The sequence below is a fragment of the Aspergillus japonicus genome (assembly GCF_003184785.1).
Source record: "Aspergillus japonicus CBS 114.51 unplaced genomic scaffold BO86scaffold_65, whole genome shotgun sequence".
NCBI lineage: Eukaryota > Fungi > Ascomycota > Eurotiomycetes > Eurotiales > Aspergillaceae > Aspergillus > Aspergillus japonicus.
This window is the reverse complement of record NW_020291702.1, coordinates 54,872-76,943: the sequence shown is the minus strand read 5'-3', so window position 1 is coordinate 76,943 and position 22,072 is coordinate 54,872. Positions and strand designations below refer to the sequence as shown.

The 22,072-nt window shown below is 53.7% G+C and overlaps 8 protein-coding genes across 8 annotated transcripts; 3 read left to right on the top strand and 5 right to left on the bottom strand.

Annotated features, from left to right (window-relative positions):
* Nucleotides 1–152: 152 nt before the first annotated feature.
* On the bottom strand, nucleotides 153–1,461 carry BO86DRAFT_392215 (urea carboxylase-associated family protein). The gene is made up of 2 exons (XM_025672759.1): nucleotides 506–1,461; nucleotides 153–449 (listed from the first exon to the last, which is right to left on the bottom strand). The coding sequence occupies exons 1-2, from the start codon at nucleotides 1,242–1,244 to the stop codon at nucleotides 250–252; spliced, it is 939 nt and encodes a 312-aa protein (XP_025523827.1). The 5' UTR covers nucleotides 1,245–1,461; the 3' UTR covers nucleotides 153–249.
* Nucleotides 1,462–1,779: 318 nt separating this feature from the next.
* BO86DRAFT_450673 (GTPase BMS1) lies at nucleotides 1,780–5,819 on the top strand. The gene is made up of 4 exons (XM_025676808.1): nucleotides 1,780–1,940; nucleotides 2,047–2,117; nucleotides 2,191–2,280; nucleotides 2,356–5,819. The coding sequence occupies exons 1-4, from the start codon at nucleotides 1,883–1,885 to the stop codon at nucleotides 5,668–5,670; spliced, it is 3,534 nt and encodes a 1,177-aa protein (XP_025523826.1). The 5' UTR covers nucleotides 1,780–1,882; the 3' UTR covers nucleotides 5,671–5,819.
* Nucleotides 5,820–6,588: 769 nt separating this feature from the next.
* On the top strand, nucleotides 6,589–8,567 carry BO86DRAFT_202350 (uncharacterized protein). Its single transcript, XM_025666758.1, has 2 exons — nucleotides 6,589–7,311; nucleotides 7,367–8,567. The coding sequence occupies exons 1-2, from the start codon at nucleotides 6,724–6,726 to the stop codon at nucleotides 8,333–8,335; spliced, it is 1,557 nt and encodes a 518-aa protein (XP_025523825.1). The 5' UTR covers nucleotides 6,589–6,723; the 3' UTR covers nucleotides 8,336–8,567.
* BO86DRAFT_412728 (GFA family protein) lies at nucleotides 8,394–9,449 on the bottom strand. The gene is made up of 3 exons (XM_025674675.1): nucleotides 9,293–9,449; nucleotides 8,948–9,113; nucleotides 8,394–8,799 (listed from the first exon to the last, which is right to left on the bottom strand). The coding sequence occupies exons 1-3, from the start codon at nucleotides 9,359–9,361 to the stop codon at nucleotides 8,603–8,605; spliced, it is 432 nt and encodes a 143-aa protein (XP_025523824.1). The 5' UTR covers nucleotides 9,362–9,449; the 3' UTR covers nucleotides 8,394–8,602.
* Nucleotides 9,450–12,128: 2,679 nt separating this feature from the next.
* BO86DRAFT_412727 (uncharacterized protein) lies at nucleotides 12,129–13,659 on the bottom strand (the record flags this gene model as incomplete). Its single annotated transcript, XM_025674674.1, has 4 exons — nucleotides 13,242–13,659; nucleotides 12,982–13,203; nucleotides 12,516–12,910; nucleotides 12,129–12,297 (listed from the first exon to the last, which is right to left on the bottom strand). Exons 1-4 carry the CDS (start codon nucleotides 13,587–13,589, stop codon nucleotides 12,129–12,131), a joined length of 1,134 nt encoding a protein of 377 aa, XP_025523823.1. The 5' UTR covers nucleotides 13,590–13,659.
* Nucleotides 13,660–14,075: 416 nt separating this feature from the next.
* On the bottom strand, nucleotides 14,076–17,246 carry BO86DRAFT_458832 (CCCH zinc finger and RRM domain protein). The gene is made up of 5 exons (XM_025677318.1): nucleotides 16,842–17,246; nucleotides 16,618–16,736; nucleotides 15,774–16,496; nucleotides 14,641–15,716; nucleotides 14,076–14,572 (listed from the first exon to the last, which is right to left on the bottom strand). The coding sequence occupies exons 1-5, from the start codon at nucleotides 16,904–16,906 to the stop codon at nucleotides 14,213–14,215; spliced, it is 2,343 nt and encodes a 780-aa protein (XP_025523822.1). The 5' UTR covers nucleotides 16,907–17,246; the 3' UTR covers nucleotides 14,076–14,212.
* Nucleotides 17,247–17,648: 402 nt separating this feature from the next.
* BO86DRAFT_421980 (elongation factor 2) lies at nucleotides 17,649–20,256 on the bottom strand (the record flags this gene model as incomplete). Its single annotated transcript, XM_025675310.1, has 3 exons — nucleotides 17,649–17,666; nucleotides 17,722–20,141; nucleotides 20,211–20,256. The coding sequence occupies 3 exons, from the start codon at nucleotides 20,254–20,256 to the stop codon at nucleotides 17,649–17,651; spliced, it is 2,484 nt and encodes an 827-aa protein (XP_025523821.1).
* Nucleotides 20,257–20,604: 348 nt separating this feature from the next.
* BO86DRAFT_202244 (uncharacterized protein) lies at nucleotides 20,605–20,970 on the top strand. The gene has a single exon (XM_025666757.1). The coding sequence runs from the start codon at nucleotides 20,696–20,698 to the stop codon at nucleotides 20,918–20,920; it is 225 nt and encodes a 74-aa protein (XP_025523820.1). The 5' UTR covers nucleotides 20,605–20,695; the 3' UTR covers nucleotides 20,921–20,970.
* The last annotated feature ends 1,102 nt before the right edge of the window (nucleotides 20,971–22,072 follow it).

Sequence of the window (22,072 nt, the reverse complement as noted above, 5' to 3'; positions counted from 1 at the left end):
GTGCAGAATTATCCGAGATCAATGAACCGTGTCCGATATCAATTCCGCGGAAGGGAAGTGTTCCTTCTGACCGCACACGTTCCTCAATCCCTGGTGTCATCGAAAGGTTGAACGAATCAAATCAGATCAATTTTGGACTATGCAATTTAATACCGCATCTATCAGTTTCATGTCTGTGTGCAAAAGGGAAGCTTCACTCTACTAAACATACAGAGCAACAATCTAAGCTGCAGAGACCTCATTCCCCCGTTACAGCCCAACATACCCCGTTCCATCATCCTCCCTCTGTGGCATCTTCATGCCATGTGCACCCAGATATTTGGGACTGTGCGGTGCTTTCCATTTCTCCAACACCGTCGTGTCTGCAAGTTTGTATACTTCTACCCCGAGAGGACGAGTTGTAGCCCCCATGTCCGCCTTTTCCTCCCAACCCCATTCTGACAAGTCGCCTGCGAAGCCTCATTAGCTGTGTACAGCACACTTCCTACTAGCGGCTCTCACTTACCTCCAGGGCACGCAGAAAGCGCACAGAGAACATCCACCTCCGCAAAGAACTCAAAGTACTCCCCCGCTTTGGCCGGCGAAGTCTCCATGAAGTACTTGCCCTCCTCGTCCAATCCCGTCACCTGAAACACGTTGAGTACATCGTGCACATCGAGCTCGGTCAGCCCATACGGCACCACCGCCCGGGTCAGGTTCGAATGGCAGTGGAAGTCGAAGCTCTCCCCGCCCATGACGAGGTTGACGTAAGGGTCGCAGCGAGTGCCCAGGAGGTCGTGCACGCGTCCGCCGAACTGCGTGGTCCCAAAGCCCTTCCCTTCTTTCTTCTTGCCCTCTTCGTCCAGGATCTCATGGAGCTGGCCGCCGGCGAGTGAGTCCCCGGTGATGGATACCAGGGGACGCAGGTACGGCAGGTTGGACCAGAGCCGGTCGCCCACGGACACGTGGGAGGCATGGATCTGGCGGGTACGTGCAGCCCACAGGCGCTCACGGGGGTTGTGTGCGTTCCAGATGTTCAGATCACCCACCTGGGGCCCCTTCGGTGTGGTGAGACGACAGATGTGGCCGGCTGGGACCACCCACGCTTGCCCGGAGCATGGTCGGATCGTGAAGGAGGACTCGAGGACGCGCTGGGAGGGATTGTTCGCGGTTTCGGAAATAGACCTGTAGACTTGCGAGATCGCATGGACTCCGGAGTCTGGGGGAGCCGTGTATGCGGGCGGAGGACGACGTGCAGGAGTCATATTTAGGGGGTGCTTCTTCCTCTGAATCTACTGGACTCTGTAAAGGAACGAAAGCCCTTGGATATGCAACCAAATTTTAGAAATTAGGATTCTGATTTAGAAAACAGCCTCGGGAAAAGGAATCCGGCGCCATTAAATGCATCGCGGCCCTGGGAACTGTGCCGATAATCGCACTCCTCCTCGAGTATGACCCATCGTATTCGACCCCATACTACCCCGCTCATATCTCACAATCGTGACCTCTTCTGGCAATGGCGACGACGAGGAACCGGGCCGATATAGTGGGGTTTAGACCTTATCGAGTCTCGCCCGGGCCGGACGATAAGTGGGAGGGAGTTTATCGATAACTCATCAATTAGTCACAAGAAGTTCCCCGCCTGGATGGATGCCTGGCGCAGTTTTCTGCCAGTAACCACCGCCCGTTGGTGTGCTTCGGGCGGGAAAGACCCCGGGACTCGGAGAAAAGCTTCTTCCGGCAAAAGAAAATGGGAATAATAATTTTGGAGCCAAGCTTTGGAAAGATATTCGGAGCAGTCTTGCAGATTTGCGCTCACCTTTTTTGCTGTGTCACGGCTTCGAATCAAAGCGGGGAAAGGATTTTACTCTAGAGGTCTTCTAGACCTCTTACTTTTCCCACAATGGAGCAGCAATCCAACAGGTCGCATCGAGCCACCAAGGAGAAGAAAAAGTATGATGGTATGTAATGGATCTTTTTGCGCATGCCTCCGGGATGAAGTTGCCGGCTTGTTCCAACATCGTTTCTTCAACGTGATCAGGTAGCTGACAGAAGTCACTCTCACAGGACCGAACCCTAAAGCTTTTGCCTTCTCGAACCCTGGCAAATTGAACAAGGCCGGCGCGAGATCGCACGATGTATGCGCTACACACCCTCCGCAACGATACAACTTTTGACAACGCCACTGACCTTGCACCCTCACTTATCTAGATCAAAGAAAAGAGACTTCATGTGCCTCTCGTGGATCGTCTGCCCGAAGAGGCGCCTCCTCTCATTGTCGCCATCGTCGGACCACCTGGAGTAAGTATTCCAGCGGGGTTTCACATGCGAGAATCCAGGAACAGGAAATTCTGACAGTGGTTGTGTTCGATCTAGGTGGGCAAGACGACCCTTATCAAGTCCCTCGTCCGTCGCTACACGAAACAGACCCTCAGCACACCGAAAGGCCCCTTGACTGTGGTCACCTCGAAGAAACGTCGTCTCACGTTCCTCGAATCGCCCTCCGATTCCCTCGCTAGCATGATCGATGTCGCCAAGATCGCTGATATCGTGCTGCTGATGATCGACGGTAACTATGGATTCGAGATGGAGACCATGGAGTTCTTGAACGTCCTTGGCTCCCACGGTATGCCCGGTAACGTTTTCGGTATTCTGACCCATCTCGACCTTTTCAAGAAGCAGAGCACTCTGCAGGCCGCCAAGAAGCGTCTCAAGCACCGTTTCTGGAGCGAACTTTACAACGGCGCCAAGCTCTTCTACCTCTCCGGAGTCGTCAACGGTCGTTACCCCGATCGCGAAGTCCACAATCTCTCCCGCTTCCTGTCCGTGATGAAGAACCCTCGACCCCTCGTATGGCGTAACTCCCACCCCTACGCCCTCGCAGATCGCTTCTTGGATATCACGCCACCCACCCAGATCGAGGAGGACCCGAAATGTGATAGAACGATAGCTCTTTATGGTTACCTGCGCGGTACCAACTTCTCGGCTCAGGGAGCGCGGGTGCACGTTCCGGGAGTCGGTGATTTGACGGTCTCCGCTATCGAGTCTCTGCCGGATCCGTGCCCGACACCGTTCTTCGAGCAGCAGGCTGCAAAGGCCAACGGCAAGACCAGCCGGCGCCGATTGGGGGATAAGCAAAAGCTCTTGTTCGCGCCCATGTCTGATGTTGGTGGTGTGTTGGTGGATAAGGATGCCGTTTACATTGACGTGAAAACCTCAAACTTCGAACGAAACGAGGACGAGTCCGACGACGATGAGCGCGGTCTTGGCGAGCAACTGGTTGTTGGCCTGCAGGGTGAGCGCAAGCTTCTCGGTGAAGCTGACGGCGGTGTCCGCCTCTTCCGTGGTGGTGAAGCCATTGCAAAGGCAGACGAGGATGACGGTGCTGCTGGAAGAAAACACAAGCGCCACGCTCGGTTCCTCGACGGCGAGAACAACAATGCCGATGTTGTGGACGATGAAGACGAAGGTTTCGAGAGCGCAGAGGATGAGGATGATGCCGAAGAGCTGGACGAAGATGAACTGGAGGAGGACATTAGCGAGGATGAAGAGATTGATGCTTCCGCACCCGCAGATTTCGAAGCCAACTTCAGGGAGAGGCAAAACGGCAATGCTCGCCAGACCGAAGGTGATCTTGAGTTTGCTGATAGCGACTCTGATCTCGGCTCTATCTCATCCGTGGAGGACCAGATTTTGGAGAGTGACGACGAGGAGGACTCTGACGATGAGGAGAATGCTCGCTGGAAAGAGAACATGCTTGCTAATGCCAAGTCACTTCACTCGAAGCGCCCGAAGTTCCGCATCACTGATTTGTCGCGGATGCTGTACGACGAATCCATCGCCCCTGAGGCCGTGATGCCCAGATGGAGCGGTCGTGATGAGAACGAAGACGAGGACGAGGACGAGGATGAGCAGGAAGAGGACACCTTCTTCAAGAAGACCGGCGCCGAGCAGAAGGAAGAAGAGGAGTTCCGTCATATTCCTGAGTTTGACTACGCCAAGCTGGAAGAGAAGTGGCAGGATGAGGAGCTTATCGAGTCTTTACGAAGCAGATTTGTCACGGCCAAGTTGTCTGGTGACGGTGACGATGATTCGGATATGGACGATGCCTTTGGCTCGGACGACGAAGGAGATGGTGAATTCGAGGACCTGGAAACGGGCGAAGCTTTCAACGGTCTTTCCGACGACGAAGAGGGTGGCGAGGAGGGTGAGAAAGAGGAGGGTCCCGTCGATCTGGACGCAGAGCGTGAGCGCAATGCGAAGAAGAAAGAAGAGCTACGACTCCGCTTCGAGGAGGAAGATCGCGAGGGATTTGCAAACTCCAAGGATAACTCGCGCAAGGATGGTGGAGGGGATGAGGAGTTCGGGGAGGACGACTGGTACGACATGCAGAAGGCTAAGCTACAGAAGCAACTCGACATCAACCGCGCCGAGTTTGATCTGCTCGACCCGGCTTCCCGCGCCCGAGCGGAAGGTTTCAAGGCCGGCACATATGCACGTATCGTTCTCGAGAAGGTGCCCTGCGAGTTCGCCACGAAGTTCAACCCTCGCTACCCCGTCATTGTGGGTGGCCTGGCACCCACCGAGGACCGCTTCGGCTATGTCCAGATCCGCATCAAGCGCCACCGCTGGCACAAGAAGATCCTCAAGAGCGGCGATCCCCTCATCTTTTCCCTCGGCTGGCGCCGCTTCCAGTCCCTGCCGATCTACAGCACCTCCGACAGTCGGACGCGTAACCGTATGCTCAAGTACACCCCCGAACACATGCACTGCTTCGCTACCTTCTACGGCCCGCTGGTGGCGCCCAACACCGGTTTCTGCTGCTTGCAATCCTTCTCCAACAAGGCCCCTGGCTTCCGCATCGCCGCCACCGGTGTGGTGCTGAACGTCGACGAACACACCGAGATCGTCAAGAAGCTCAAGCTGACGGGTGTTCCCTACAAGATCTTCAAGAACACCGCCTTCATCAAGGACATGTTCAACTCCTCCCTGGAGATTGCCAAATTCGAGGGCGCCTCGATCCGCACCGTCTCCGGCATCCGCGGTCAGATCAAGCGCGCGCTGAGCAAGCCCGAGGGCTACTTCCGTGCCACCTTCGAGGACAAGATCCTCATGAGTGACATCGTCTTCCTGCGGGCCTGGTACCCGATCAAGCCCCACCGCTTCTACAACCCGGTCACCAACCTGCTGGATCTGGCCGAGGAGGGCGCGGCGGACAGCGGCTGGCACGGCATGCGTCTCACCGGCGAGGTCCGGCGCGAGAAGGGCATCCCCACCCCGCTCGAGAAGGACTCGGCGTACCGCAAGATCGAGCGCCCCGAGCGTCACTTCAACCCGCTGCGTGTGCCGCGCCAGCTGGCCACGGACCTGCCCTTCAAGTCGCAAATCACCAAGATGAAGCACCACAAGGACAAGACTTACATGCAGAAGCGGGCGGTGGTCCTCGGAGGCGAGGAGAAGAAGGCGCGCGACCTCATGCAGAAGCTCAACACCATGCGCAACGAGAAGCAGGCCAAGCGCGCGGCGAAGCAGGAGGAGCGCCGCAAGGTGTACCGCGCCAAGGTGGCCGAGGGTCTGGAGAAGAAGGCGGAGCGCGAGAAGAGAGAGCGCGATGACTACTGGCGTCGTGAAGGTAAGAAGCGGAAGGCCCAAGACGGAGAAGGGGGCGGCGGTGGCAAGAAGCGCAGGTAGAGCACCTAGTTGCTTTTTTCAGGGTCAGGTTATTTACAGGTTTATTTCAAAAGTTGCTTCTGTGAATAATATCCATGTGTATCTATGTGCATGCTGCATGGGATGGATGGCGTTGAGTTTTGTTGCTTGGACCCTATTTCTTCTCTGACATGGTTTGAAAATATACTCATTGTTACTCGTTCTTGGGATTGATGCTTGCTCTATACCAGGAAGAAATAGATTGACTTGGTGTCATTTGTCAATTTGGATCATGACGTTGTTTGTTGGTGGTGGTGGTGTAGATTCTTTCCATGCCGCTTTGGTGCCTGGTATCCCAGGCACCCGGACTGACAGTTATCACCACGTGACTGCGCTGTGAACGCGTCGCCCTCCGACTCGTCGTCGCCTGGCGACTGCGAGTCTGGCGTCCCGGTGTTTTCCCCACGGACAAGCTTGATAGATTGTTGGCCTGTTTGTCAATTGATCTATTCTGCAAGCCGCGGTTACTCTCTTATGGCCTTTCTCTACCTTCTACCCCTCGAGTCGTCCTCCTTCGGCCGTTCGACCTGGTGTTCGGACTGAGGCTCGCGTGAGAGAGACGTGTGAGAGACATTGCTGCGTCTTGCCGCATCGCCTGCCACCCTGCTGCGACCGTCCGAAGATTCCACAACATCTGCCTCCTTGCAGGGAAGCCACGAACCCAGTACACATCCCACCCCCTGAGTGAGGACCGTGTTCGACTCGAGTACACTGAGTGTGTCAGTCCGAGTGGGTTGATTGACTGGGTCGGGGCTGCGGGACATTCCCGCGCCAAAAATATCCGCAACGCCTAGCAATCGGGGGAAAATCTGCGGCGAATAAGATACGTCCAGTTCATGCGGATTTTCTCTGCGACTTCAGCGAAAATCCGAAGTTTGATTACTCTCAATCTGGGGATGGGGAGGGGCTTGAGTCATTGTATCTGCCCTGCTTCCCCGTAGAACATCGTCTGCTCCCAAGACAGTACCAGACAAAGAAAACACACTGCATTGCAGTCAGTCCGTTCCGCCCGCTTTTCTATAGTCCGGGCCCAACATGAGCAGCGGAGCGCCGCGCTTGGATCCGCGCCAGCACGTGCACTCCGCGCAGTCTTCCTCGTCGCGACAGATTGACTCTCGGTATGATGCAAGGGGTGAGAGACGGGACGGTGCTTTGGGCTTCAGTAAGGCTGCCAATGATCCAGAATCGCAGGGAGGTGTCGCGCGGGGATCGTCGTCGTCGACGGATCAATCCTCGCTCGTGGGACCGGCCACTGCCCACTTGACGCCTGAGTTCCCGTTGTATGACGATGATAGGCACGGCTCCTCGTACTCCTCTTCGCGTGTATCGGCTTCGCAGGGAACTTCATCGGCCGTGTCGCAGCCGTCGAAGGTATCCAACTCGGTTCGGTCCGTGTCGGGAGGCAGACAGCTGAGCATCGAGGAAGCGATCGCGGGGCAGCAGGCCACGCCCCGACCACTCTCGGTATCGCGCAGTCCTTCTGGAAAGGGCTCGCCGGGGAAGCAACGTGCGCCAGGGTTTGCTGATTCTGTTACGGAGACGTCGAAGACGGGGGGAAGAGGGATGGAGAGGCTCCGGTCGAGCAGTATCGGGTCGCTCTCCCGCGAAAGCCGAATCGCAGCGGTAACTTGTTCCTTCTACTTCTGGTGGGGTGCTGGGGTTGCTGATATGAGTTCAGTTGTCCGTGCACCTGCGCACTCGCCTTTCGTATGCGGCGGCCAAAATTGAAAAGAGCCGACAGATGCAGAAGGCCCAGGACCTGCCGCCGACGGCGCGCATTGACTCGCTGGTGCGATCGGGGCAGCTGGCCTATCTTGACCAGGTCGATGCACAACACCCAGAGGGGATGGGCTCGCCTGCCAGCATGACGATGTCGTCGCCAGACATGTATGGCACGGCTGGGTTCAACCGGCCCGTGGGGTCGGCGCGGCTCTCCCCAGCGGCCTGGTCGGAGGCTGCTGCATCTCCGCATGCGGGATTCTCGAGAAATCACTATCATCATCATCATCATCATCATCATCATTCTCATTCTCATATAGACCACTCCACCCGTCCGAAACTCGCCCCGCCTGTAGATATCATTTCGAAGGGAGGAAGTCACGGGAACCGCCGTCGACGTCCGAACCCAAATGAGTTCATCAGCCCGCCCACCTTCACTCATCGCAGACATCATTCCCACCAGGACGTGGGCCTGTCCCAGTCCAGCGCAAACTCCGACACCATCTTGGTACCGGGGACGCCTCCGCTCCAGCCGTCTGGCTCCATGCCGTCCGCGCGCCATGGTGGCGTGGCGGGTGAGCAGCACGACCGCGCCCGGAGTAGCGCAATGGAGCAGGACGCGATCGAGACGCTGCTGTTCATGTCCAGCCCCGGCCACTCGGGGTACCACTCGACCCACTCCCAGCATTCGCGGCGGCCTCAGCACCAGCACGTCCCACGGAGCAGCAACGGGTCGCAGGAGTCGAGTCTGCGCGTACCGTGGAGCCAGCCCTCCTATTCCGGTAGTACCCATGGTCATGGCCAGCCACGAGCCGGGTCGGCCGAGGAAGCCACCGGGTTGGAAGCCCAGGCGGGCGACGAGATCGACCGGATGCTAGACCAGATGGACAGCGACAGTGAGGATGATGCAGTCCGAAGCAGGCGGTAGTAAGCTTGTTTTGTGTCGGCTGAGACTCAGAAAGTATGTATAGACGCGGGCAGTCTTTGTACAAACTTAGAGCGTTGATTTTGAGATAGGTAGTCCTGACTTAGAGCATTGGGTAGACATCACTTCTTCAGTTAGCCACAGCAATGTCAAGTGCATTACACACCAATCTCCCCTAGTTACTATACAAAACCCGTATCCTAACTCCAACCCAACCCAACCACCCCATACATCTTCTACATCAACATCCAAGAATAACCACCCAAAGAACTAAGAGAACTCCAACATCCCACAAAACTGCCCCGCCCCCTCCACAGCCGCAACCCACCCCAACCGCCGCCCCGTAAACAACTCCGCCTCGGGCCTCCTCTCCACCACCTCAACATCATCCAGCACCCCGGCCCGCACAACCGTCACCTCCGCCGGCCGCCCATCCGGATTAATCTTGTGCCCGTAAAGGGGCGAGCCTATCCCATCGTCAACATGCCACATACGTTAGCTACTGAAGCCAGCCTTCCCATAAAGCAAAGCAAGCCAACCAGCCATCAACCATCCTCATCCCCCAGAAATGCAAAAACAGAAAGTAAGGGAAAGGCCGGGGGGGGGGGAACGAACCACAATCCCCACAGAAGTAATTCCGCACCGCATTCCCGCTCTCGGCCGTTTTGGCCACGGCCTTGGGCGTGCCGGCGACCACCCGCACGGCCGGCGTGGGCACGAGGACGCTGTGCGAGTAGGCTGAGCCGGTGAGTTTGCGGCAGTCGTGGCAGTGGCAGAGACCCTGTTGCGTTCACTGTGGTGTTAGGGTTGAGTCTGTTGGGTTGGGTGGGGTTATCTGGGGAGAGAAAGGGGGGAGGGGGAGGGGGGTTCTGGGGCTGAGATGCTGATACTGAGACTGAGACTGAGACTGGGACTGGGACTGGAGGGACAGGATAGGGCTGGGCTGGGCAGAGGACTGACCGTTGTGAGGGGTGGGCTGGTGCATTCGAGGCGGATGGCGGTGCAGAAGCAGCTGCCTTTTGTTGTCATTTTGGGGGATCTGGGTTTTTTGGAAGGGGAGGGTGGGTTGGGGGCAGGGACCGCTGGGTGAGGTTGTTTATCTGTTGGTGTATGTAGGTATAGTATGAACGTGGCTATAGTCATGAACCGAGGTATCTATCAATATATCTACCTACTAGTAATTAGGTTGACTAACATAATCCACATGTGGGCTGGCTACACAAGCGGCCTGGCCACCACTTCGCGTTTCTTCCACCCTACTAAAAACAAAGCCAAACAACCACCTACTAATCTATTAAAAATGGCTATATTAATAAAAAACTTGGTAGAATAAGAAGGCAGAATTATCTTGGCAATTAAGGCTTTAAAAAATAATAAAATTTTATCTATATATTAAGCAGTAGTATTATACAATATTCTGTAGTCAACTCTATAAATACGCCTCCAAGGAACTAAGGCAATTAGTAATATATATATTAAATTATATAAACTAACTTTTTTAAAGAAGGAAGTCTTAGAGAAGTAGATTTTTTTTATAAATAAATAAGACCTTTTATTTAGGCCTTTTTAAATCTGTATAATAGCTAATATTTTAATCTAAAAATACAACTTAGCTGCCTATATATCTGTCAGCAAGAACTGGATATACAACTTTATTAAAAAATATAATTTTTTAAAAACTTATTATTTTTATTAATATAACTATAAGTATACTCTCTGCAAGAATCCGGCTGTTATTAGAAAATGGTTTAACCAAGTTTATAAAACTATATTAAAGTACAGTATTTTAAATAAGAATATTTTTAATTTTAATAAAATTAGCTTTGCTATGGGCTTAGTAGCTACTGTATATATAGTAATAAAATCTAACTGTATAAATAAGCTATTTTTTATATAGTTTAAAAACTATAAATAAATAACTTTAATTAAGTATATTAATACCTCAGGCTGGGCCCTGCCTCTATACTTAATTTTTAAAGAAAAAGTTTATATAGAGATATAGTATTAAAATAAGGTGCCTTATACTTAAAGAATTAATATTTTACTAAACAGCTGGACCAGTAATAATATTAGTTTATACTAGCTTTATAAATACTTTATTTTTTTAATAAAGCTTTAAAGAGTTGACCAGTATAGTCTTTTAATTCTTAACAAATACAACTTTTATTTAATATTTAAATTTAATAAAATATACAGTTAAAATAGTATTATTTTTATTTATATACTAGTATACTTTTTATATTTTTATTAACCTTTTAATATCGCATATTTCGCGCCTTTTAAAAAGATGTATAGCGGTTTAATTAAAAAATTAATTTATACAGACATCTACTATATTAATAAAATTAATTTTTTAGATATATATTTAAATGCTTAAACTAAGGCCTTTAAAACTTTAATAATTTAAAGTATTTTTTAGGCTACCGGGCTGGCACTGTTCCAGCCAGATAAAATACTTAGAAAACTAGTTTATTATTTTTATAAAACTATACTAATCAGCCGGCCAAATACAGCTTTAATATTACTAAAAACACCTAAAAATATAAGGTAATTAAAAAAGTATAAAACTATAGTTAAAAAACTGTTTTATAAATAAATATAGAGTCCTCTGGAGTTTATAAAAACAGCTATATTATATATTTTAAAGGGTACTAAAATAGTATTAAGCTAAACTGCCCTGTTTAAGTATAAGAACTATTAACTCTAGGCTACTAATAAACACCTGAAAAAGAAGAAAAAATAAAGCTATTACTAAATATTAGGCTTTAACAGCTTAACTGTTGGTAAGGCAGTTAAGGCTTTTTAATAAGCCTATAAAGCTAATAAGGTATTTAAAACTAAAAGGCCTTTAAAGGTGCTTAGTAAAAAACAGCCTTGCTGCTGTATACTACTTTACTGTTCTGATTATAATCAACTTAGTTATATATATATAAAATGCCCTGCAAGGATTTAATACTAAAAAAAGGCAATTTAAACAGTATAAATATGTTGATTTTCAGCTTTAAAATTGTATGTTAACTGGAAATCTTGGCAAGCCGGCCAGGCCGCTTGTGTGGCCAGCCCGCATGTGGATTACGTTATCCAGTCCAGGCCGTGACTAAGCACATGGACGACATGGTTGGCCCCAACAAGAAAAAGAGTGAGTGAGCGGAGCGGAATCCTTCTTCCCAACCATTCGTTGATAGTCACCATAAAATGGTCACTGATGTGACTCACAAGTGGGATTTCAAGTCAGAAGAAGAGAAGTGTCTACTGCTCAGGGCAGTTTTGTGTTCAGTGAGTGAGTTTATCGCGTCGCCACTCTAGTCATAGTTGGCCTGTTGATGAACGCTGATTGGCGGAAGCTTCCTACTACATCAACCTTGAGACATCGACATCTGCTGTAGGATATACACAGTATATATATAAGTACTGTACTTCTAAAGAAAAGGTTCCTAAAGGACTAGACTATATCACAAGTCCTTGCACAGCCTGCGTAAGTGCTTCAAAGGTTGCTCTCCACAACCGAACAAGCAACAACCTCAACAAGCCCACCCACCATAAGGCCCCCTCCAGACCAACGGATGCTCCTCCCCCGCCCAGTCAGGGACATCCCTCCCCCTAGGAATCACCTCATCAAACCCCTCCTCTCAGCCACAAGCCCTCACCAATTCCGCATCAACATCCAAATCCGGCGACCCGACCCTCCTCCTCCTCCTCCTCCTCCTCCTCTTCCCCCCGTCCATACACCCGCAACACCTCCAAAGCCCGGGTCAGACAATCTACCAAGGAGAATCGCGAGGACGGCCCACCCCCCCTAGCGATTCAGACCTATGCCCCTCACCAAAAAGCAAAGCGCGTGCGGCCCCGCCCCTAAGCGCCTCAGCTCCGGGAAATCCATCAACGAGATATCATGCGGCGGCAGCTCGAGCCTCACATCTAGGGCAGCCCGCTCCTCCGCCCACGCCTCCTTATACTCCTCGTCACTGTCCCGATCATCCAAACTCCAACTCCCCAGCGGTAAGCCCCCGCCCCTCCGTCCCATAGACCTCCCCCCACGACACATTGTCCTCGACGTCGAGATCGAGTTCCTCGAGGGTCTGTCGATTTCTCCACAGACTCTGGAGGGGCGGCGAGATATGGACGCGGTCTGCTTGCCGCCCTCGGGCAGCCCTCCGGCCGCCGATCTTGTATGTAAACCTACGCAAACCCTTGGCGGCGTCGATGAGGCAGCACAGGTCCGCCTCGTGCATCAGCGAGTGCGTGAAGCGGATCTTCCTCGTAGTTCGCGGAGCGCGGGGGCGGCGGGGTCCCGGCCTCGATGTTCCATGTCGCCAGCGTGACGGCGACGGATTTCAGGGCGGGCAGGCGGCGCACGAGGTCGATGCGGTGGAAATATGACTCGGGGATGTAATGCACGCCGGCGTTCTCGGGCGAGTCGTGGTCCGGGAGGAAGGTGATCTTCCGGAGGTTCGGGAGGTGAGGGGAGACGGCTTGGGCTGTGGTCCGGCGGAGGAGCGGGACTAGACTGAAGGCCGGGGCGGGCGGTGTCGTACTCGCCCATGTGGTAGAGGGCCAGGGATTCGAGTTGCGGGGAGACTGTGATCAGGGAGGGCGGCGAGGGGCTTGTTTGAATGCTGCATGGCTGAGGTGAGAGGGATTCCGTCTACCAGGCGGTTCGTCGAAGGAGTCAACGCATGGCGAAAGGATGAAAAGTGTCGTGTCACGGACATCTTTCTCCCCGCGGGGTCTTGCAGGAGGATCTTCGGCAGCTTTTGCGGCTCGTCGCCTTCGGTGAATCCGGCTTGCGCGATAGCGGTCTCCAGATTGCGTACATCTGCTTCCGGCAGCGCGCGCGTCTCGTTTGATGGCTCTGGGTCTTTTCGCAGCCCCTAACATCTCGAGATCCATGGACTTCTAGATGGCGAACGTGCTGCGCGGCGGCCGGGTTGCGGAGGAGATGTAGTAGGGTTTCGAAGCCGGTCACGAGATCTTCGGGCTCGCGGAGTCGGAGTCGATGGTATTTACTCTTGGGATCTAGGTCTAGGTCTAGGTTGGAGAATGCCCGGGGGTTGTGCGTGTGACGCCGAGTTTGTGGGGATGTAGTTAGGGCGGGCTGATAGAGTGTTGGTAGCACTTGTATTCGGTGGTGGGTGGGATGAAGGGGGCCATGATGAGAGAGGGCCATGCGCAGTGCTTTGCTGATGGCGTGCATTGGGAAGCAGATGGGCGATTGGAGATTGGCTGGGAGTAGGGATATACTGGGTAGAAGAGCCATGTTGTTTATGTGCAACGTGGATGACCCTTTTAGCTGGTTAGTTGATTAGATCTGACTATCCTGTTGTGACTAAGCATATGTTTAGCCTCACCTCAACTTCCAAAACTAGTTTTCTTTTAACGTATACTACGTATACTGCCCAAGGCAGTGAGTTGGTAAGATGCTCCTCAATAGTCTGGTCGTCCTGTTGAGGGTCAGAGTGCTGGCCTGAGGTTAAACTATGGAACTATATATTCGGAGCATAACCACATTTATAGGATATCCCCTATCAAACACCAATTATACTTCTTCTACCATACATAAACTTGCCCAATATACCTAGCAGGGTGTATATCGTCATGCCCTCTGGAATAGAGCCCTGGTAGATGACCCTCGTTTCTCTCAAGTTGCAGCAACAGCTACTTCAACACCATACCAGCAACAGCAGCAGCTACGAGCACTCATCTCAACTCTACCTCCCGTCCATACGTGAACACGATTACAGGCCCCGAATCTCATCATATTTTATCTCCCCAAAATGGAACCCACATTCCAGAGTACCAGCGAAAATGCTCCCATCTAAGAACACATGAAATCTCACTCTCAAACAGACCTAACCCTATCAAAACACCAACCTAGTCAAATCACTCCACCCCCCAGCTATCATCCATCTCCGCAACATCATAATCGACATCATGGCCGCCGTCCTTCCGGCCGGAGGTCTGGTCTGGCACCCCCGACGCGATCGGCGTGGTGTCCATCAACGTATCCTCGTCCGAGCCGGTCTTGTTGGTGTCGGAGCCCCCACCCCCACCACCACCACCACCAGGCTGAGGAAGGGAGATGGGCGGGTTGGCCACCCAGGCGAGCTCGACCTGACCGACGGACGGGATGTCGCGGGGGCCGAACATGAATTTCTCGGCCTGGTAGCGTTCCTTGAAGGCCACGATGAGGGAGTCGGGCTGGTCGGGGTTGGGTTCGATGGAGGAGTATTCGCCGACGCCCTGGATATGATGTTAGTAATCAGAATGGCTGAATTGCAAGCCTTGGACTGAAACGGGAGGACACTTACAATCAAGAACTGTCGCAAGGCTTCATCCTTCTCCGAGTTGAACTCCACCCCGGAGACAGCCACGCGCTTGGGTCGGTTATCCAGACGGAGCACACCGCCACGACCGGCCATGCCACCACGACCACGGTAGCCACCGCCGCCCCGATAATAGGGATCGTAGCCGCCCCGGCCACGAGGGGCGAATCCACCTCGACCGTAGGCGCCTCGGCCGCGGCCGCGATAGCCCGGCCCGGACGCACCCCCACCAGCAGGATCGATCCCCAGGCTCTTGGCCTCAGCCTCCAGAGCGGCCAGCTGCGCCCGAAGCTGCTTGGTCTGCTCGCTGACATGCTCCGGTTGCGCCGACGGGGACCGGCCATCTCCTCCGTCGGGAGACGCGCCGCCGCCGCCGGTAGCGTCGCCATTGCTGCTGCTGGCGGCGCCGCTGCCGCCGAGTTTCTGCATCAGCCGCTGTCTCTCTTCCTGCTGCTTCTTGAGCAACTCATCGCGCTGTCGTTCCAGGGCTTGCTTGGCCTCTTCGGTCTCCTTGCGTTTCTTGAGCTTCTCCTCGTGGGCGCGCTGCGCTTCCTCCTGCTGCTTCTCGAACTCCTCCCGGTTGAAAGCCGGGGCCTCCGAGTCGCCGCCCGCGCCGGCGTGATGGTGCGGCCGGGAGTCCCCGTTCCGGTCGCCCTTGGGCTTGTGCCAGTAGACCTTGACGAAACGGTTGTCGAAGATTACCTTCGGGCTGGACCAGGCGCTCTTGGCGGCCGCGTGGTTCTCGTAAGTGATCAGCGCGAGTCGTCGGTGCGGCTGTAACGACAGGTCCGTGATTTCACCGTACTGCGAGAAGAACTCCCGGACCGTCGCGTCGTCGAGCTTGTCGTCGGGAATCTGCTCCACGACGATTGTCGTAATCGACGTATCCTCGTTGGGACCAGCAGAGGAGAACTCGGACCGACGTCCTCGGCCGCCAAATCCACCTCTGTCGCCGCCACGGCCACGGCCACGACCGCGGTCGCCGCCCCGCATAGGCGGCCCGTCCGATCGTCTCTGGTAGTCTGTAACGATACTCGAAGCCTTGGGATCGTATTCTGCGCCTGAAAAAATCAGTCCTCAGTCACGCACGCCTTTTAGATAGCAAGCCAAATACATACCATCCGTCTTAGAAGCCCCGCCCGCAGTATCATGCTGGTACGGACACGTAGTCCCCAGGTAGCAGATTCCCTGCGTCTCATAGAACGGACACCGCTCCGAGCTCTTCGGCACCATTTCGCCCGGCTGCTGCCCAGCGCCCGCCGGCGGCATCGGCATCGGCGGCATTCCCGGCATCTGGGGGAACCCCATGCTCTGCAGCGCCATCATCGCCGCCATGGGATCGTTCTGATCGAACGGCGGGAACGTGGGGGGCATGACGAATCCCGGGGCTTGAGGGTTGAAAGTGTGTGGTTGCTGCTGTTGCCCGGGTCCGCCTGCGCGACCATCCCTGCCACCCATCCAGTCCCCTCGGCCACCACCACGTCCCCGGCGGGGGGTCTTGTAAGTGCGATTTTGCGGGACTTCTTCGCGGTCCACGTCCATCTGGAAACCCTCCTGGAACGTACGCTTGCGGTTGAAGTTGTGCTGACCATCACCACCTGGCGCTTGTCCGGGGAAATTGTTGCCCATCTGCTGTGCTCCGAAGGGGCCTTTGGAAGGACCGGTTGGAGGGTTGAATGCATTCTGTGGTTGCTGTGGTTGTTGCTGCTGCTGCTGGTTTTGGGGAGCGGGCGCAGATGCATCCTGCGACTGGCCCTGCGCATACGACGGTTGGGCAGCAGCAGCGGGCTGCGGTTTCGACGCAAAGGTCGCGAAGAGCTCGTCGACGAAATTCACGGTGTCTGTACATGACCCGAAGATAACAGAGAACGTCAGCAAAATGTAGCCATTGTGACCAAGCACACAAGAAAACCATCTCATCTCAAGCCCGGCGGCGCAAGGGGAAAAAAAAAAGAAACTAACGTTCACGAAGGAAATCCTCCAAGTTATCCACCGAAGCCTTCCGGATATCCTCGTCGGGAGCATCGGTCCTGATCAGCGCCAGAACATAGTCGGCAAGTACATCGGAGTCGGCATCAGAGCTGTCAGGCGACGAGAGGTTAGTCGAGCGAACGGCGCGCGCGGACAAGGCAGGTTGGGCGCTCGAAGCGTGACGGTTCCTCTTGCGGACAGAGAACAACACTTACATATCCTCCAGCTTCCTGACAACCCATTTCTTCACCTCCGTTGCCTCGTTCTCGGTAAGTTGCATGATGTCGAGTAGGGTCGGGCAATCTGGGCCCGATTGTCACCAAAGAGAGGGGTCTGTGGCTCGAAGCTCTTGACGGTCGATCAGGCAGGCGTCCGTCCTCGCCGTTTGAAACCGACAGTTGGAACCGAGGAACTCGAAAAGATGTTGCAAGGGAGGGACACTATCCAGCGACTGCAAGAATGATGGGACGAAAGCGATGCGAACGACAGATCAAACCATGGCTTGGCAGTAAGGACTCGATAAATATTCGACAAAGCCTGGCGGTTCGAAAAAGCCGGGGAAACGCGAGCGACGCGGATGACAGAATACCACGTGACTGCCCTCCGAGCCTGCCCGTTGCTTAATTCTGACGAAAACTTCTACTATCAAAACACACCAGCACAGATCAACTCCGTATAGTCTACAGGGCGACTACAGAGCAGCTACATCTACGATTGTTCTAATAAAACAGCGGTGAACTTGAACTGCCATCTCATATTTTAATGTCCAACTATGGGACAGCAACTGAACTATCGGAAAAGCTCTCGCAGTCGTAAACGTAATAAAAAAGCCAAAGCAAATGCTCGTGCACACCTGGATTCTACTTCTAGGTATTCGACAATCCACATACGACATTAAGCTGTTTCACCTCATTTTCATTTTCCATCCCCCTCAACGTAGACAGGGTATTGCGTTCGTCAATCTCATAATAGGATTCCAACCATCACAGACTTGAAACCTAGTCGGCTTGCTTGGAACGTGTTTACAGCTTGTCGTAGTACTGCAGAAAGGATTAGCATCAGATCGAAAACCATAGTGAAACAGAGAAAACTTACGTTCTCGTAGCCAGGAACCTGCTCCTTGAGACCCTTGCGCTTACGCATCTCAGTAACGACCTGACCGGGCTTGGTGGTGGGATCAAGAGGAGATCCACCAGGGAGGACAGACCAGTGGTCGAAGACAGACTGGGGGAAAGCCTGACCACCGGTGGCCTGACGGAGCTCTCCGGGGAAACCGAAGGACTCGTTGACGGGCAGGTAGGCCTTGACGTTGAACAGGGGAGTACCAGGGCGCTGCTCCTCGGTGTAGACGTGACCACGGCGGCGGGTAAGGACACCGTAGATACCACCCATGGCCTGCTCGGGAACCTGGATCTCGACGTTGAAGATGGGCTCCAGGATACCGGGGTCGGCAAGCATGGTAGCAGCATACAAGACACGACGAGCAGTGGGGATGATCTGACCACCACCACGGTGAATAGCATCAGCGTGAAGAGTAACATCAAGGATGTTGAAGCGGATGGAGCGCATGGGCTCCTCAGCAACGGGACCCTCACGGGTGGCCCACTGGAAACCGGAGACAACGGAATCCTTGATTTCGTTGAGGTACTGGACGGCCTTGGTCTGGTCAACCAGCAAGTTGGCACCGGAGGTGTCGGGACCGAAACACCAAATCTTACGGGCATCGGTGACATCCCAGCCGTGCTCGTCAGCGAGGATACGGGCACGAGCCTTGAAATCGTCACGGGGGCTGATCTTGCCGGCCTCGATGGCGAGGGAGACCTCCTCGTCAAGGGGCTGGGCAGTCAGGTAGAGACGGTTGTGCTTGTTGGGGGACTTGGACAGGGCAGTCATGCTGGAGGTGCCGCTGACGGTCTCACGGTACTGGACGACGGGGTCGGAGATACGGAGAGGAACACCAGCGTGGTCCTCCTCGAGATCCTTCAAGCAAATCTCGAGGTGGAGCTCACCAGCACCGGCGACGACGTGCTCACCGGACTCGGAGATGAAGGTCAGGACACAGGGGTCGGACTTGGACAGACGCTTGAGACCCTCGACCAGCTTGGGCAGATCCTGAGCGTTCTTGACCTCAACGGAGCGCTGAACGACGGGAGAGACGGAGAACTTCATGACCTTGAGGTTGTGGGCGGTCTCGTCGGTGGTAAGAGTACCGGACTTGAGCAAGAACTGGTCAACACCGACCAGACCAACGATGTTACCGCAAGGAACATCCTCGATGGGCTCGACGAAACGTCCCATCATCAAGATGGTACGCTGGATGCTCTTGATGAAGAGATCGGTCTTCTGGCCAGGGACGTAGTTGGGACCCTGGATGCGGACCTTGAGACCGGAGCGGACGGTACCGGAGTAGACACGACCGAAAGCGTAGAAACGACCCTTATCGGAGGTGGGCACCATCTTGGAGACGTACAGCATCAGAGGAGCCTTGGGGTCACAGTCGCGGATACCAACGCAGGCAGCGTCGTCCTTGGGACCCTCGTACAAGGTCTCGGCACGGTACTTCTGGGCCTGGACGGGAGAAGGCAAGTGGATACAGACCATCTCCAACATGGCGTCGGCGGCGGGAAGGAACTTGCGCATGACAGCCTTGAGGAGCTGCTTGCCCTGGAGCTCCTTCTCGTCGTTGGCGAGCTTGATCTCGAGCTTCTCGAGGAGAGTGGGGATCTGGTCCTTCTTGTCGTTGTTGATGGCAGCGAAGATCTTGAAGATGGGGTCCAAGATGAACTGGTTGAAGGCACGCTCACCACCCTCGGGGGCCTTGTTGGTCCACTTCTTAGTCTTGGCGTTGAAGTAGTTGTCACCCCACAGACGCTCAAGCATCTTCTTGCGGTCGACACCGAACTTGCGGGCGAACTTGACGGCGAACTGGCGGACAGTGAAAGCCCAGCCGTGGAGACCGGAACCGAAAGCAACGGTACCGCGGTCGGGGTAGACCTGGACGTCACCAAGAGCAGGGTCGTGGTAGGTGGAGATGATGACGTTGACGGACTCAACGGTACGGGAGAAGGACTGGTAGAGGTCCTCCTTGGAGATCTGAAGCTCGAGCATGGAGCGGTCGACCTTGTTGATGATCAGGACGGGCTTGATACGCTCAGTGAGGGCCTGACGAAGGACAGTCTCGGTCTGGACACAGACACCGGAGACACAGTCGACGACGACGAGGGCACCGTCAGTGACACGGAGAGCGGCAGTGACTTCGGAGGAGAAATCAACGTGACCGGGGGAATCGATCAAGTTGATCAAGAACTCGCCACCGTTGCAGCCGGGGATCTCCTTGAGGTCCTCCTCATCATCGAACTTGGCGTACAGGGAGATGGCAGTGGACTTGATGGTGATACCACGCTCCTGCTCGTCAGGACGGGTGTCCATGTAACGACCCTCACCAGCCTTGGCGGCAGAGATAATACCGGCACGGTGGACCAGGGCATCGGAAAGGGTGGACTTTCCGTGATCGACTGAGAGAGGGAAGGTCTGTCAGCGTTGCATTCCAGGAATTGATCCTTGCTGGTGAGTTTAACACATACCGTGGGCAATGACGGACATGTTCCGAATGTTGGTCGGACGGTCCATCAGGCCGCGGATCTACATGGTGTTAGTTCTCTCGCACAGAGTTTTCCCATCATCCTTCCCATCTGCAGGACGGGATCATGCAAGCGGGTGCGGGGGTGTCTTGTCTGAACGGACCTCTTCGATAGTGAAGCTATACAAGACATTGTTAGCATGATATTCTCATCTCGAACGACAATCACCCTTATCCTTAATCGGATCATCCATGATGGGATGGATATCGGGGTACGGGGAGATGGGCAGCAGTAGCAGGACAACATACTTAACCATCTTGACTGATTTTTCAGATCAAGGCCGTAGAGGCGGGGTTGGATATGTGAGGAGAAAAGGGAAAAGAAGAAACGACACACAAGGGTCACGATCGAGAGCTAGCTCGACCTGTGAAGAATAGGACAAAAAGGACCTATGTGCGAAGAAACTCCTTTAACAGAGGGAGAGAACGATGGCTTCACGGGCGGAAGGTGAGGAAAGGAAAAAGAGAGGGAAAAGGGAAGAGGAGGAGAAAAGAGGGGAAATGAAGAGGGAGGGAAGGAAAGCGAGAAGGGCGGCTGGTGGGGCTTGCAGAGTATTTTTTTTGTGGCCGATTTCAAATCTGGGATGTGCGTTTTTTTTTTTTTTTCTTTACTGTTGGTTTTTACGGAGATTTGCCCGGCCCCTCGTTTTGTGACCGTTCTGATTTGAGCAACGTGGGTGGTAGTTCCCCTACCACGAGGTGGTAATAATTCCGACCGGTTGGTAATTGATACCGTACTGGTACTACTGTATCCTATCCCATTTGGGTGCCCGCTCTCTTGCCATCATCATTATTGTCCTCCATCATTCCATGGAGATGAATTGAAACATCAGAAGGGACGCACTGAAGAGTCAGAGAAGAGAAAAAAGACTACTCTACCAGTGGTCTGATGCGATTGTCATTTCCGATGACAAAGAGAAGGGAGTCACCGTTGACCGTTGAATCACTGTAAACCCGAAATTCAGGCAGTCCTCTATCTTCTCCCGACAGGCTATACTTGCTTACCCGTGACTACTTCAGTACTGTCGTACTGTACATGGTACGAGTAGATAGAGTCCGTCTCTCCTATAGCATGCATCAGAGCAGACCATGGTTACAATATCCCCTCTACAAATCACCTGTCGTTGGAACAGTACTTGAGCTATCATAGCTCAGCTCAGCTCAGCTCAGCTCAGCTTCAGCTCTTGTGCTTTACTCTCTGCTCTTCTTGCTCACACACCATTTAAACTCCCGACGTACCCAGAGTTTCAGTAACCAAAATGCATGCTTCGCTCCCGAGGTGGCAAGGAAAAACCACCGCAGGCTTGGGGTTGATATCATGATTTCAGAGCTGTCTGCTCTGGTTGGACCGTGGATTCTGGGCCGATGGAGCCTCTTGATTTGCCGCTGACTGCTGGTCTGACGTATAGCACGGAAGGAAAATCTCCATCTTGTATCAGGTAGGTGGGAGTGGTCTCATTGGAGGCGAACAGGCTGTGGAAGTGGTTGACACACTGCTTTCTGCCACTCATGCATTCATCCATTCATGATCATCCTGACCTGCTGCACTGTAGGTCAGTTCATTGTAACAGCTGCTCAAGGATGAAGCAGGAATTTGAGCTAGTAGGTAGCATACGGTATGGTATGGTAATGCCCCTCGTCGCTGACAGGCAAACTCCCCCCTCCATGTTCACCGCCTCGCGGACAATTGGGCGGCGGAGTTAAGGATGGCGGGGAGTGCATGCATTGGATGCATTGGATGCAGCAGTACTCCTCCGTACAGCAACTTACAGCCTGCCCGGCCGGTCGGTGGTTCCACTGCCCTCA